The sequence below is a fragment of the Ranitomeya variabilis genome, chromosome 6 (genome assembly GCF_051348905.1).
Source record: "Ranitomeya variabilis isolate aRanVar5 chromosome 6, aRanVar5.hap1, whole genome shotgun sequence".
NCBI classification, from domain to species: Eukaryota; Metazoa; Chordata; class Amphibia; order Anura; family Dendrobatidae; genus Ranitomeya; species Ranitomeya variabilis.
Genome location: NC_135237.1, coordinates 238,788,171 through 238,804,622, shown reverse-complemented (window position 1 = coordinate 238,804,622; position 16,452 = coordinate 238,788,171). Strand labels below are relative to the sequence as shown.

At 44.4% G+C, this 16,452-nt stretch overlaps 1 protein-coding gene across 9 annotated transcripts in view; it reads right to left on the bottom strand.

Annotated features, from left to right (window-relative positions):
- Positions 1 to 16,452, bottom strand: part of BRD9 (bromodomain containing 9) — a 301,749-nt gene that overhangs the window by 17,005 nt on the left and 268,292 nt on the right. For all 9 annotated transcript variants that reach the window (XM_077269514.1, XM_077269516.1, XM_077269517.1 and 6 more), the window contains 2 exons: positions 7,549 to 7,651; positions 7,223 to 7,393 (listed from right to left, as the gene is read on the bottom strand). In XM_077269514.1, coding sequence (XP_077125629.1) covers positions 7,223 to 7,393; positions 7,549 to 7,651 — 274 coding nt within the window. The remainder of the gene's footprint in view (positions 1 to 7,222; positions 7,394 to 7,548; positions 7,652 to 16,452) is intronic.

Here is a 16,452-nt window from a genome sequence, read left to right as displayed (position 1 = left end):
AACTACTGTTTGGGCACACGTCAGGGCTCGGAAGGGAAGAAGTTGCGTTTTGGAATGCAGACTTCGATGGAATTCATTATATTGAAGATTGCAGAGCCACTGATGTGCCCAAACAGTGGAAACCACCCAATTCTAACTCCAACCCTAACCCCAACACACCCCTAACCCCACCCCTAACCCCAACACACCTCTAACCCCAACACACCCTTAACTCTAATCCCATCCCTATCCATAACCCTAACCACACCCCTAACTCCAACACACCCCTAACCCTAATCTCAACCCCAACACACCCCAAACCCTAATCCCAACCATAACCCTAACCCAACCATAAACGTAATTCAAACCCTAGCCCCAACCCTAACTTTAGCCCCAACCCCAACTTTAGCCCCAACCACAACTTTAGCCCCAACCCCAACTTTAGCCCCAACCCCAACTTTAGCCCCAACCCCAACTTTAGCCCCAATCTCAATTTTAGCCCCAACCCCAACTTGGGCCCCAACCTTAACCCTAACTTGAGCCCAAACCCTAACCCCAATGGGAAAATGGAAATAAATACATTTTTAAATTTTATTATTTTTCCCTAAGGCGGTGATAAAAGGGGGTTTGATTTACTATTTATAGCGGGTTTTTATGTTTGGCAGCTGTCAGACACTTAAACGCATGCTTTCTTTGCGGCAAAAAAACGCCGCTAGAAATTACTACATGTTGCATTTCTGCAACTGAACGCACGCGTCAAAAAACGCATGCGATGCCGAAAACGTGTCAAAACGCATGCTAAAAAACGCATGCGTTTTTTAATGTTAAGTATAGGAAAAAAACGCATGCGTTTTTTAGCGCTAAAACGCTGCAGATCAAAACGCAAGTGTGAAACCAGCCTTATTGGTACCATTTTCGGGCACATGACATTTTTTGATCGCTTTTTATTCCGATTTTTGTTAGGCACAATGAACAAAAAACAGCAATTCATTAATTTCTTTTGGTGCTACGTTTATGCCGTTCCGCGTGTGGTAAATTTGATAAGGCAGTTTTATTCTTTGGGTTAGTACAATTACAGTGATACCTCATTTATATCTTTTTTTAGGTTTTGGTGCTTTTATAAAATAAAAACTATTTTATATAAAAAAATATTTTTGCATCGCTTTATTCTGAGGGCTATAACTTTTTTACTTTTTCGCTGATCATGCTGTATGGCAGCTCATTTTTTGCGGGACAAGATGATGTTCTCAGCGGTACCATGTTTATTTATATCCATCTTTTTGATCGTGTGTTATTCCACTTTTTGTTCGGTGGTATGATGATAAAGCATTGTTTTTTGCATCTTTTTTTTTTTTTTTGTTACGTGTTCACTGAAGGGGTTAACCAGTGGGACAGTTTTAGGCCATGTTCACACTTTGCGGTTTTTACCGCGGAACCGCCGCGATTTTGATGCTGCGGGTCCGCAGCAGTTTCCATAGCGTTTCCATTTACATGTAAACCCTATGGAAACTGCAAACCGCTGTGCACATGCTGCGGGAAAAACCGCGCAGAAACGCAGCGGTTTAAAACCCGCAGCATGTCACTTCTTTGTGCAGAATCGCTGCGATTCTGCACCCATAGGAATGCATTGAACCGCTTACTTCCCGCATGGGGCTGTGCCCACGTTGCGGGAAGTAAGCGGATAATGTGCGGGTGGTACCCGGGGTGGAGGAGAGGAGACTCTCCTCCAGGCCCTGGGAACCATATTTGGGGTAAAAAAAAGAATAAAAATAAAAAATCATGTTATACTCACCTCTCAGCGCTGCACGCGGCCGGCCGGTCAGAGTTGCTGTGCGATCAGGACCTGCGGTGACGTCGCGGTCACATGACCGTGACGTCGCGGTCACATGACCGTGACGTCACGAAGGGTCCTTCTCGCACATCATCTTTGGAACCAGACCGCCGGGTGCAGCGCCGAGGAGATCCGGACATCAGAGGGTGAGTATAACCAATTTTTATTATTTTTAACATTACTATTGATGCTGCATATTGCTGCATATGCAGCATCAATAGTATAGGCGGAAACCCGCAGCAGAAACCACGTAACAAACCGCGATAAATCTGCAGGGATAACCGCAGCGGTTTTGCCCTGCAGATTTATCAAATCCGCTGCGGGAGAACCCGCAGAGGTCACCCGCAAAGTGTGAACATGGCCTTATAGGTCGGGTTGTTACGGACGCGGTGATACTAAATATTTGTAATTTTATTGTTTTTTTTAATTTATTTAGGAATTTTTTAAAAATATTTTTACACAGTAATTTTTTTGTTTACTTTGTCCTAGGGTGGGACATCACTATATAAAGTCAGATCGCTGATCTGATACTTTGCGGAGCACTGTGTCAGATCAGTGATCCAACAGGCAGTGCTGGAGGCTTGCCAGCGCCTGCTCTCAGCAGGCACTGACAAGCCACCTCCCTGCAGGACCACTCGGCCATCTTGGATCCGGGGGCCTGCAGGGAAGAGACAGGAGGAGACACTCGGAACAACACGATCACATCACGTTGTTCTGAGGGTCTCAGGGAAGCAACCATGGAGCCCCCTTCCTGCACAATGCTTCCCTATGCCACCGGAACGCTGCGATCATGTTTGATCGCAGTTTTCCGGTGGTTAAAGTGCCGGGAGCGGTCCGTGATAGTGCCGGATGTCAGTTGTGATAATTAGCTGACACCCTGCCACGCCCAACACCCGTGAGCACGGCTTATCGCATATGACGTACTAACCTGTCTATGGTCATACGGGCCCAGGTCACCTTGATGGGATAGTACGTATAATGTCAGAAAGGGGTTTAAAAAAATGAACATTTAACTTTTTTCACAAAAAAATTACTTCAGATCCAATTTGTTTTATTTTACCAAGTGTAACAGGAGAAATTGGACCCTAAAAGTTGTTGTACAATTTGTACTGAGTAAGCCAATACTCCATATGTGGGGGTAAACCACTGTTTGGGCGCATGGCAGAGCTCAGAAGGGAAGGAGTGCCATTGGACTTTTCAATGCAAAATTGTCTGGAATTGAGATAGGACGCCATGTCGCGTTTGGAGAGCCTCTGATGTGCCTAAACAGCGGAAACTCCCCACAAGTGACACCATTTTGGAAAGTAGACCCCCTAAGGAACTTATCTAGACATGTGGTGAGCACTATGAACCCCCCAAATGCTTCACAGAAGTTTAGAATGTAGAGCCGTAAAAATAAAAAATCATTTTTTTTTTTCACAAAAATTATATTTCGCTGCCAATTTTTTTATTTTTCCAAGGGTAACAGGAGAAATTGGACCCCAAAATTTGTGCAATTTATCCGGAGTACGCCGATACCCCATATGTGGGGGTAAACCACTGTTTGGGCGCATGGCAGAGCTCGGAAGGGAAGGAGCACCATTTGACTTTTTGAACGCAGAATTAGCTGGAATTGAGATCAGACGCCATGTTGCCAGATGTCAGCTGTGATAATCAGCTGATACCCGGCCGCGATCCCCCGTGAACGCGGCTGATCGCATATAACGTACTATCCCGTCGATGGTCATACGGGCAAAGGTCACCTCGACGGGATAGTACGTCCGATGTCAGAAAGGGGTTAAGAGTTCTGGCTCCTACAGACTAGTTAGATGTTCCTAATTAACTTGTTACCTGCATTAAAGACAGCTGTCTTAAATAGTAACCTTCATAAAAGACTCATGTCCACAGACTCAGTCAGACTCTAACCTCTACAACATGGGCAAGACCAAAGAGCTTTCTAAGAATGTCAGGGACAAGATCATAGACAAAGCTAGAATGGGCTGCAAAATCATACGTAAGACGGTGGGTGAGAAAGAAACTGCTGGTTCAATAGTAAGAAAATGGAAGAAATACAAAATGACTTAATAGACATCGATCTGGGGCACCATGTAAAATCTCATCTCATGGGGTATCCATCATGAGGAAGGTGAGAGATCAGCCTAAAACTACACGGGGGAACTTGTTAATGATCAAGGCAGCTGGGACCACAGTCACCAAGAAAACCATTGGAAAGACATTACGCCGTAGAGGTTTAAAATCCTGCAGTCCCCTGCTCAAAAAGGTACATATGCAGACCCATCCTGAAGTTTGCCAATGAACACCTGGATGATTGTGTGAGTGATTGGGAGAAGGTTCTGTGGCGGATGAGACAAAAATTTAGGTCTTTGGCATTAACTCAATTTGCCGTGTTTGGAGGAAGAGAAATGCTGCATATGACTCGAAGAACACCGTCCCCACTGTCAAGCATGGAGGTGGAAACATTATTTTTTTGGGGGTGTTTCTCTGCTAAGGGCACAGGACTATTTCACAGCATCAATGGGAGAATGGATGGAGCCATATACCGTAAAATCCTGAGTGACAACCTCCTTCCCTCCGCCAGGACTTTAAAAATGGGTCATGGCTGGTTCTTCCAGGAACACAATTACCCAAAACATGCAGCCAAGGCAACAGAGGAGTGGTTCAACAAGAAGCACATTAAGGTCAAGGAGTGGCCTAGCTAGTCTCCAGACCTTAATCCCATAGAAAACTTATGGAGGAAGTTGAAGCTCCGAGTTGCCAAGCGACAGCCTCAAAATCATAATGATTTAGAAATGATCTGCAAAGAGGAGTGGAACTAAATTCACACTGACATGTGCGCAAACCTCATCAACTACTAAAAACGTCTGACTGCTGTGCTTGCCAACAAGGGTTTTGCCACCAAGTATTAAGACTTGTTTGTCAGAGGGATCAAATACTTATTTCTCGCTGCAAAATGCAAATAAATTTATATAAGTCCATAGAATGTAAGTCCGCAAGGACAGGGTTCTCTCCCCTCTGTACCAGTCTGTCATTGTAAATTTGTTTACTGTGAACGATATCTATAACCCTGTATGTAACCCCTTTTCACATGAACGGCACCATGGAATTAATGGTGCTATATAAATAAATAATAATTTATGAATTTCTGGATTTTATTTTTGATATTCTATCTCTCATTGTTAAAATTAACCTACCCTTAAAATTATAGACTGTTCATGTCTTTGTCAGTGGTCAAACTTACAAAATCAGTAAGGGATCAAATACTTATTTTCCCCACTGTAGGGGTTAAGTGATCATATTGACACCACAGGTGTGTCACAGAATTTTATACCATTGAGCGATGAAAAAAAAAAAATAACTACATTTTTAAGGACAAAGATTTTGTTTTAACCCCTGAAATTACATTTTCACGAAAGGAAAGGAGTAAAAATGCCATTAAAATGTGTAAATTTCTGCTGAACATGGCAATACCACATATGTGGCAGTTTTAGTACTGCTTAGCCAGATGGTGAATCTTGGGTGGGAAGAAGAGCTTTGAGAACACATTTTCATAGAATAATTTGCAGATTCCACATGAGCCCCTGTGCCAGAAGAGCAGAATCCCACCTTATGTGACCTCATTTTGGAAATTACACCCCTCTGGAAATTAAACTATAGGCGTTCTGACGAATTTGATTCCATGGGTGTCGTCACTCAGCAACATCCATTGCTGCTTGTTTCTGGAAGATTTCAAATTTGCCAGTGTAGTGCTCGCACATTGTGCCTAGTTCGTGTCTTTACACGCACTGTAAATTAAATGGGCTCTTGTCACTAAAGAAATGCCAAATATGGATGCTAAATGTGATTTATGCACACCATAGGGCTCAGAAGGGAGGGGGCATTTTGTTTTGGGAGTACAGATTTTGCTGGATTTATTTTCAGGGAACGGGGGGGAAAGGGAATCATGGCGCTATTCCAGAAACTTTGTGCTAACAAACATAGAAGCCCCTATATTTCCGTTAACAAATGACAGACTAGGATGGGGACTTGTTTTTTTGTGGATTGAGCGGAATGCTTGTGTTAGAATTTTGGGGTACAGAACATTTTGGATAAGTTCACATTTATCCTGGGATGAGCTCTTATATTGGGGTTTCCAGCTACAGCTCCAAAATACAAGATTCAGATGAAACACCAGACAGATTAATTCACTATTGTTACTCTGTACTCTGGTGATGTCCGTCTTTTCAAGGGTGCACAAAACTTTGGCTGACTGGGCTTTTTACGCATGCCTAAAAAGACGAGCAAAAATACAGACACCTCCGGATCATAGCAGGAACATATAAATAGGCAAGACAGTAGTTCAAAATGACTCCATGTGCCTCATTATAGTGATTTTTTTCGCCGGGAATCAGAGATTTTCACGTAAACCCTGATGTAAGCTCTCGGTATACAGCACAAGATAAATATGAGCCAAGCCATACTGTGATCTTTAGGAATGAAAAAAATTAACAGCAGGTGAAGAATTGGTTTCTTTTATTCTTTATGCCATTCACCATGCAATATAATTGATAAAGTTGTTTTATTCTTCGTGTCTGTGTGAGTACAGCGATACCAGATTTATATATATATATTTTGACTACTAGAACGTGAGGTCTTATTTCTTGAGGGATGAGATGGAATTTTTATTGGTACCATTTCTGGGCACATAATACTTTTTAGTAGCCTTCTATTCCATTTTTTGGGAAGCAAATTGAAAAAAAACAGCAACTCAGGAGTCGTGCACCGTGTGGTAAGTGATAAGAACACTTTATTCTTTGGGTCATTACAAATGCATTTTTTTTATGTTTTGCTGCTTTTAGACAAAAACAATATACAAAAAATGGTTTTTACATGGCCTTATTCTGACAGCAACAGCTTTTTTACTGCTGATGGAGCTGTACAGGTGACTTGTTTTTTTGCTGGATAAGATGTCTTTTTCGGGGGATGCCATTTCTTACATATGACTTTTTGATGGTGTTTTTCCCACTTTATTGTCAATTGCATGATGAATAAACAGTTTTTTTCTAATGCAGCGAAAATATGTTTATTGGGTTAAACAGCAAGGGGCAGTGCGGGGTCCGTCCCTGGCTGTGACAGCCAAAGTTCGGCTATCGCTTAAGAAAAGCTGCCAGCAACTGTACCAGCATGATCCCCATGACGTACCAGTATGTCCACTTGGATAAAGTGCCCATAAGATATTATGTACCAGTACGTCATGTCGGGAAGAGGTTAAACAAATCAACTTTTTTTTTTTTTTTTTTTTTTACTCTTCTAAGAATGATAAAATCATGCTAAAAAATTGCCTATGCTTTGAGATCTAGAAAATCATTTTGTACTTCAGTCAGCAGAAGCAGAAATTCACATTCAGAGCAAGAAATAAGAAGGCATAAGGCTAACCAAGATGATGATGATGATCTCTTTCCGAGTTGTTGGATAAAGAACTTATATTGGAAGACGGTCTAGATCCAACTCTGTCATTGTGTACATCATGAAAGTCGTGCAAGAGCTTAGCTGCATCATCCAAGTTAAGATGACCATCATCATGGTCAAGCTCTTTCTTCGCTTTTCCTAATGGTTGAGATAGAAAAGGGAAAAAAAGTTCCTTTAACATTACACATGGAATAAGCCTCTGTTCATGGACTCAACATGAATGTACTTACCAAAAAAAAAAAAAGTTATTTAAATGTTAATGTTACAAATGTATATGTGAAACGAATACATACCTAATGAATTTAGCATTGACATTTCTAGCGATACATCAGAATAGGACTTCATGGACATAAAATCAAGAACAGAATTGCTGCCATCACCCACAGATTGACCAATCTAAAGTAACAAAAAAAAAAATACATTTTTCAAGTATGTAGTAAAATAATTACAGCAGTAATTAAGGGGTATGTTTTTTTTTTTTCAATTTACGCTGAAATCGTTGCGAACAGTGCAATAACCCTTTTGATGCCACAAGTTTGACATTTTGCACCAAGCCTAAGGCTACTTTCACACTAGCGTCGGGCTCGGCCCGTCGCAGTGCATCGGGCCGAGGTCACCGACGCTAGCGTTGTCTCCGCCGCACAACGGGGGCAGCGGATGCATTTTTCCAGCGCATCCGCTGCCCCATTGTGAGGTGCGGGGAGGTGGGGGCGGAGTTCCGGCCGCGCATGCGCGGTCGGAAAAAGCGGACCGTCGGGAGCAAAAAACGTTACATGTAAGGCTACTTTCACACTAGCGTTAACTGCATTCCGTCACAATGCGTCGTTTTGCCGAAAAAACGCATCCTGCAAAAGTGTTTGCAGGATGCGTTTTTTCACCATTGATTAACATGAAGCGACGCATTGTGACGGATTGCCAAACGTCGCACCCGTCGTGCGACGGATGCGTCGTGCAGTGGCGGACCGTCGGGAGCAAAAACGCTACATGTAACGTTTTTTGCTCACGACGGTCCGCTTTTTCCTACCGCGCATGCGCGGCCGGAACTCCACCCCCACCTCCCTGCACCTCACAATGGGGCAGCGGATGCGCTGGAAAAATGCATCCGCTGCCCCCGTTGTGCGGCGGAGACAACGCTAGCGTCGGGAACGTCGGCCCGACGCACAGCGACGGGCCGAGCCAGAAGCTAGTGTGAAAGTAGCCTAACGTTTTTTGCTCCCGGCGGACCGCCACAACACGGCGCAACCGTCTCAAGACGGTTGCGACGTGTGGCAATCCGTCGCAATGCGTCGCTAATGTTAGTCAATGGAGAAAAAACGCATCTTGCAAGCACTTTTGCAGGATGCGTTTTTTCTGCAAAACGGCGCATTGTGACGGATTGCAGTTAACGCTAGTGTGAAAGTAGCCTAAGTTACCAAATGAGACATTTAAATTATACATGTATACTTTCTGAGAGACACCTGACACATTCTCAAAATGCCACTCAGCACTTAACACAGTTGTGGCCCAAAGATTGAAGGCGGACACATTTTGGTTTCCACAAAGTTTCCTGCTTCAGTTTTTCTAGTGGCAGTTTGCATTAACCCTAGATTGTTATGAAGAGTGATGAGATGAACTGCCAAATATTAAAGAAGTTGTCCACTACTATAACCTTTTTTTTTTTTTTTTTTTCATAAATCTTGCTATTATGGGCCACTGAAAACATCTACTGTGTCTATTTTAGCAATATTACCTTTTATCATGCTGTAGCAGCACATCTTCAGTGCTGGATTCAGCTCTCATAGGGTTAATCGACAACTTCCTTTCTCCTGAGTTACTGTGCTCAAATACTACAAGTTCCATGATGCATTGCACTGCTACTAAGCACGAACCTACCACACCCACTCCAAAACACACCCCAACCCCTCCCTCCTCTCCCTCCTCTAGCTTCAGAAAGATTTGTGATGTCATTTCTGTCCAACCTCCTCTTTTACATTTGTCCAACCCACACTCCATTACACACAGATAGATAGATAGATAGATAGATAGATAGATAGATAGATAGATAGATAGATAGATAGATAGATATGGGATAGACAGACAGATAGATAGATATGGGATAGACAGACAGATAGATAGATATGGGATAGACAGACAGATAGATAGATAGATAGATAGATAGATAGATAGATAGATCGATAGATATGGGATAGACAGATAGATAGATAGATAGATAGATAGATACAGATATATCTATATATCTATGTCTATTTCCATAGGTATGTCCATATCCATGTTTCTAAACCCCTTCACCCCTGGAGCTTTTTTGTTTTCGTTTATCGCTCCCCTTCTTTCCAGAGCCATAATTTTTCCGTCACTATAGCCATGTGATCTTTTGCGTGACAAGTTCTACTTTTGAACGACACCATTGGTTTTACCATGTCGTGTAGCAGAAAATGTGAAAAAAATTCAAAGTGCAATGAAATGGCAAAAAAGTGCAATCCCACACTTGTTTTTTGCTTGGCTTTTTGGCTAGGTTCACTAAATGCTAAGGCTGTGTGCACCCGTTGCGGATCTGATTGCAGATCCGCAGCGTTTTTTGCTGCACTGAATTGCATCAAATCCGCAGTGTAGTGCACAACCAATGTAAGTCTATGGGAGCCGCAGACTTGTTGTGCACATGCTGCGGAAAAAGCCGCACCAAAACCACACCAAGAACTGCATCAAAACTGCACCAAAAACTGTATCAAAACCGCACCAAAACTGCACCAGGTTTTGATGCAGTTTTTGGTGCAGTTTTTGGTGCAGTTTTGATGCTTTTTTTGGTGCGGTTTATGCGCGGTTTTAATGCTGTTTTTGGAAATAAGTAAATAAACGGAAAATGTGCATGATTTGAATGGAAACATGCATGAAAAAACGGATTCCAAGGCCGGATTCATCATTTCACAGCTCAGTTTCATACGTTTTTTTGCCGGATCCGTCGCTGTGCGTTTTTTCGCCGGACAGAAAAAACGTTCCTCTGTATGTGTTTTCCATCCGGCGGAAACAGCTTTTTTGACGGATCCAGCAAAAAACGGATGAAACTCTATGAGAAAAAAACGGATCCGACGGAAAAAAATGGATCCGTTTTTTTCAAAACTCGCCAGATTGTGCCTCACGGCAAAAACCTGATGTGTGAAAGCACCCAAATATATGGATAGATACATCTATGTATCTATAGATATATCTATCTATAAATATATCTATAGATAGATATATCCATAGATATATAATAGAAAGGCCGATGTTTCTATAAGGCTACTTTCACACTTGCGTTTTCCGCAATCCGTCTTTTTGGGAAAAAACGGATCCTGCAAATGTGCTCGCAGGATGCGTTTTTTACCCATAGACGTGTATTAGTGAAGGATCGCGACTGATGGCCACACGTCGCGTCCATCGTGCAACGGATGCGTCGTGTTTTGGCGGACCGTTGGCACGTCCGTCGCGTCTGCCATTTTCTACCGCGTATGAGCGGCCAAAACTCCGCCCCCTCATCCCCGGACTTCAGAATGGGCAGCGGATGCGTTGAAAAACTGCATCCGCTGCCCACGACGTGCACAAATTTCACAACGTGCGTCGGTACGTCGGCCCAACGCATAGCGATGGACCCGTGCCGACGCAAGTGTGAAACAGGCCTTAATGAGCGTTTAATTTAATAAAAAACTGAAAAAAACGGCGTGGGCTCCCGCGCAATTTTCTGCGCAAGAGGGGGAAAGCCGACAGCCGGGGGCCAATATTTGTAGCCTGCTATGAATATCAGCCCGCAGCTGTCTGCGTAGCCTTTACTGGCTATTAAAATAGGGGGACCTCCCCCCCCCAAAAAAATGACGTGGGGTCCCCCTATATTTTATAGCCAGAAAGGCTACGCAGACAGCTGCGGGCTGATATTCATAGCCTAGAGAGGGGCCATGGATATTGATATACCAGTCCGCAGCCACCCCAGAAATGGCGCATCTGTAAGATGCGCCAATTCCGGCACTGAGGCTGGTTTCACACTTGCGTTTTTGGACGCTGCGTTTTAGCGCTAAAAAACGCATGCGTTTTTTCCCTATGCTTAACATTAAATACGCATGCGTTTTTTCGCATGCGTTTTGACGCGTTTTCGGCAACGCATGCGTTTTTGTACGCGCGCGTTCATTTGCAGAAATGCAACCTGTAGTAATTTTTAGCGGCGTTTTTTTGCCGCAAAAAAACGCATGCGTTTATTTGCGGCAAAAAAATGCATTGCTGTCTATGTAAACGCATGCGTTTTTAAGCACATGCGTTTGTTTGCGTTAAAAACGCATGCGTTTTTATAGAAAAAAACAGAAAAAAACACTGAAACACCACCCACCACCATCAGGGTGATAAAGGGATCCAAACCCTAACCCTAACCCTACCCCTAACCTCACCCCTAACCGTTTAATGAACATTTTCTGACAGTCATAGTGCCACGATATTTCAGTGAAACGTATTTCAGTGCCACGTATATAAGTGCCACGTATGTAAGTGCCACGTGCCACGTATATAAGTGCCACGTATGTAAGTGCCACGTATGTAAGTGCCACGTATTTAAGTGCCACGTATGTAAGTGCCACGTATTTAAGTACCACGTGACACGTATTTCAGTGCCATGGATTTAAGTGCCACGTATTTCAGTGCCACGGATTTAAGTGCCACCTATGTAAGTGCCACGTATTTCAGTGTCACGTATTAAAGTGCCACGTATTTCTGTCACGTTTACGGTTAGGGTTGATGTCACCGCTCTATAGGACCCTCAGTGACACACTGACAGGAGGCAATGGCTCCTGCAGTGTATCACTGAGGTTACTAAAGTTCACTGGTCTCACTTTATGGCAAAAAGCTGCGTGGGAACTTTCTCATACAGCATGCCATAAAGTGAGACTAGGGACTATTTTCTCACAGGGGCGTAGGAATACATTGTGGGGAATACATTGTGGAAGGATACCTTCCTCCCCTCATTGTGTTCCTGGTGCCCCTGGTGAGTGGTTGCGTCAGCTGATGCTCCTGCTCTCCACGGGAGATCGTCGTGGGACACTCGTTTTAATTGGATTTCTGCGGATCAGGGAGTATAGTGTTTGTTTATTATTTTAATATTTTTTACAGATGACAATGGCTTCGGGGATCAAAGTGACAAGTGATGGTGAGTATGTACTCTATGTTTTATGTACTGTATGTCTATATGTATGTACTGTATGTAATGTATGTACTGTATGTCTGTATGTATGTACTGTATGCGCATTTTGTCGCATGCCGCATGGCGTATGTCGTCACATGTCGTCGCATGCAGCATGTCGTCGCATGCAGCATGTCGTCGCATGGCGCATGTCGTCGCATGGCGCATGTCGTCGCATGCAGCATGTCGTCGCATGGCGCATGTCGTCGCATGCAGCATGTCGTCGCATGCAGCATGTCGTCGCATGCAGCATGTCGTCGCATGCAGCATGTCGTCGCATGCAGCATGTCGTCGCATGCAGCATGTCGTCGCATGCAGCATGTCGTCGCATGGCGCATGTCCTGTATGTGTTCTATGTATGTATGTACTGTATATGTGTTTTTTTTCTTCTTTTTTTTTGTTTTTTACATTCAACACATTAGCCGGATGATGGGACTACTACTGTCCCATCATTGGCTAATGTGTCACTCACTGTCACTGTAGCAGGCAGAGCCCGATGGGACTTGTAGTCCCATCGGACATGCCTGCACACAGAGACAACGCCGCCGCCACCACCACCGCACAGCCACCTTCAGCACCGGCCGCAGCCACGGGATCAGCCGCCGCCGCAGCACATCTCAGCAAGCAGATCCCAGCACCAGACACCTGCAGTGCACAGCCCCGCCCGCCCCCAGCACAGCACAGCCCCGCCCACAGCCCAGTCACTCTTGAGTGACTGCTGACTGTGCGGCTGGGACACGCCTGTTACTGACGTCACGTCAATTTCCAGAGTCTGGAAATTGACGTGACGTCGGCGGAAATTAGCGGTGGCTGCAGCCTGGGGGTCACGTGACCCGGACTCAGCCACCAGCATAGCGCCGCTCACAGGGGAAAAAGGCAACGCAAGGTTTTTACACAATTCATCAGGGGCCCCGGGGGGATACATTGGGGGGATAATTGAAAGTAGTGGACAACCCCTTTAAGTATCTCTGTGCCACGTTATCACAAAACCCCTATTCCCATTGGACTTCAGTCCTGCAACAAAATGCCATATTTAAAAAATGTCAGTAATGTTCTCATTATCTCAACAGAAAGTGTTATTGAGAGCAGGGCAGCTCACTCTGATATGGTTATAGAACTCTAAGAACAGACTGGTTTCCCTAAAAGGGGGCCAGTGCTTAAAATCATTGTCTTCTGTTAAGCATGGTTATTTCTAAGGAAACACATGCAGTTATCATTGCTTTGCATCACAAGGGCTTTACAGGCAAGGACATTGCCTCAAATAAAACCTTTATCAGATCATCACGATCCCGGAAGAAGCTACGGGTGAAACGCGCGTCGGGGAGCAGGGGAACCATTTGACCACCGCTACCATCACCATTCAGCAGTACCCACAACCAATGATCTTGGTATCCAGGTAATATACTGGTTTACTATTTGCAATGCGATATGTGAGGTGTACTTTCCTATATGTAATTGGGGGCTTTTATTTATATATAGCAATAGTATTACAGCTACACCTTAAGCCATCCTTTGGATTATAAGGTTTTATATAGAGCACCCGTGCACCTCTCCATTATCAACAAAATTGTTCTGCCTGACTCTGGGTAAATTTGTGGGTTCTTACATTCTAGCAATAGGTAGGTTGTTTTCTTTGGTTGTCCTTCAGGGTATTTTTGTATTTATGTCTTGTCACCTTTTTAATTTTTTGAATAATAAATCTAAAATTTTAAATCGACAATTTGGTTCTCTTTATGTAGCGATTTGTTTAACTACATTTCAGCTTTTTGTGGTTTCACTTCCCATTGGGAGTCTGATATTGATTCCACCCTAACTGAATCGGAGTGGACCCAGATTTGGTCCTCCTCAACTGGTGGAATATTAAACACCTTGATGCTGGAAACAAACTATAAGGTATTGACTAGATGGTACCTAACCCCAGCCAGAGTGGCCAAGGCAGTCGCCAACTATTCCCCCAATTGCTTAAAAGGGTGTAGTTCTACAGGAGACATGTTTCATATATGGTGGTTACTTCTGATAGTATGCAGATTTTCGATCAGAGTATACCACCTGATGTTCTCAATCACAAATCTGAACCTTAAAATAAACCCTGTAATGCTGTAGATAAGCCCCCGATGTAACTTGAAAGATAAGAAAAACATGTTAGACTATTCTCACCCAGGGGTGGTCCGGGTCCGATGGCCGTCGCAGGTAAGGCGACGTCCTCTTTCTTGCTTCTGTCGCAGCTCCTGCGTAATTATCTGCCCTGTTGAGGGCAGAGCAAAGTACTGCAGTGCGCAGGAGCCGGGAAAGGTCATAGAGACCCTGCGCCTGCGCACTGCAGTACTTTATGCTACCCTCAACAGGGCAAATCAGCCTGCGCTGGAGCCGCAACAGAAACAAGGAAGAGGACGTCATCGCATGAATATGGGAGGTGCCTGTCCCGGACCATACCGAACCCTGGGTGAGTATAATCTAACTTGTTTTTCTTATCTTTCAGGTTACATCGGGGGCTTATCTACAGCACTACGGAATGCTGTAGATAAGCCCCTAATGGCGGTGGCCGCAGTTTATAGCGGCAAAATGAGGTGACAGAATCCCTTTAACCATATGTCTATATTAACATTTGGAAGTGCATTGAGCTGTTGGTTGGGTTAGTGCTAAAGGAGCTGAATGTGTCCAGAGCGTAAGCGTGATTCAGTGAATAAGTATTTGGGAATCCTGCAGCAAATACCTGTGTGAATTTCTGTGAGTTTCTGAATTGTGAATTGCTAAGTGCTTTTCTACCTGTTCAATTTTATTGGGCTTTCTTAACCTATTTTTCTCTAAACAGGTTTTCAGTCTGTTATTTTACTGTGTTTAAGGGTTAACGACATTGATCTTAAATCCTGAGGAGTAGCTATACTCACAAGGGTTTAATTAAGGGTGGGGGTTCATAATTAAGGGTTTATAAGTGGCAGCAGGTTGGGGGTTTCAGTCCTTTGGAAGTGCATTGAGCTGTTGGTTGGGTAAGGGTACCGTCTCACATAACGATTTACCAACGATCACGACCAGCGATACGACACAGACAGCTCTCCAGCGACCAACGATGCTGAAGGCCCCGGGTAACCAGGGTAAACATCGGGTTACTAAGCGCAGGGCCGCGCTTAGTAACCCGATGTTTACCGTGGTTACCAGCGTAAAAGTAAAAAAAAAAAAAACAGTACATACTCACATTCCGGTGTCTGTCCCCCGGCGTTCTGCTTCTCTCCACTGTGTCTGTGCCAGCCGGAAAGCACAGCGGTGACGTCACCGCTGTGCTCGCTTTCCGGCCGGCGCTCACAGTGCAGAGAAGCAGAACGCCGGGGGACAGACACCGGAATGTGAGTATGTACTGTTTGGTTTTTTTTACTTTTACGCTGGTAACCACGGTAAACATCGGGTTACTAAGCGCAGCCCTGCGCTTAGTAACCCGATGTTTACCCTGGTTACAAGCTAACGCATCGCTGGATCGCTGTCACACACAACGATCCAGCGATGACAGCGGGAGATCCAGCGACGAAAGAAAGTTCCAAACGAGCTGCTACGACGTACGATTCACAGCAGGGTCCCTGATCGCTGCTGCGTGTCAGACACAGCGATATCGTATGGATATCGCTGGAACGTCACGGATCGTACCGTCGTAGCGACAAAAGTGCCACTGTGTGACGGTACCCTAAGGCTATGTTTCCACGTGGAGTACCGGCAGTGATTTGAATGCAGCGGATCCCGCAGATCCCCGCTCCACCCAAAGCGCTGCCGGATTTTGTACTCGCGGTGATTCCGCATGTGTTCATTGAACCATGCGGAATCACCGCATCCTATACATAGACTGTGTAATTTATCTTGTGGAGACTGAGTGTCTCCACAAGATAAATAGGCATGCTGCAGTCTATAAAGACGAGCCGCATGTTTGCGTATATATGCAGGTTTGCCACCTGCGTCTTTGTAAGCATAGTGGAGATGGGATTTCATAAAATCCCATCCACTATGCTGTAACATCTGGATG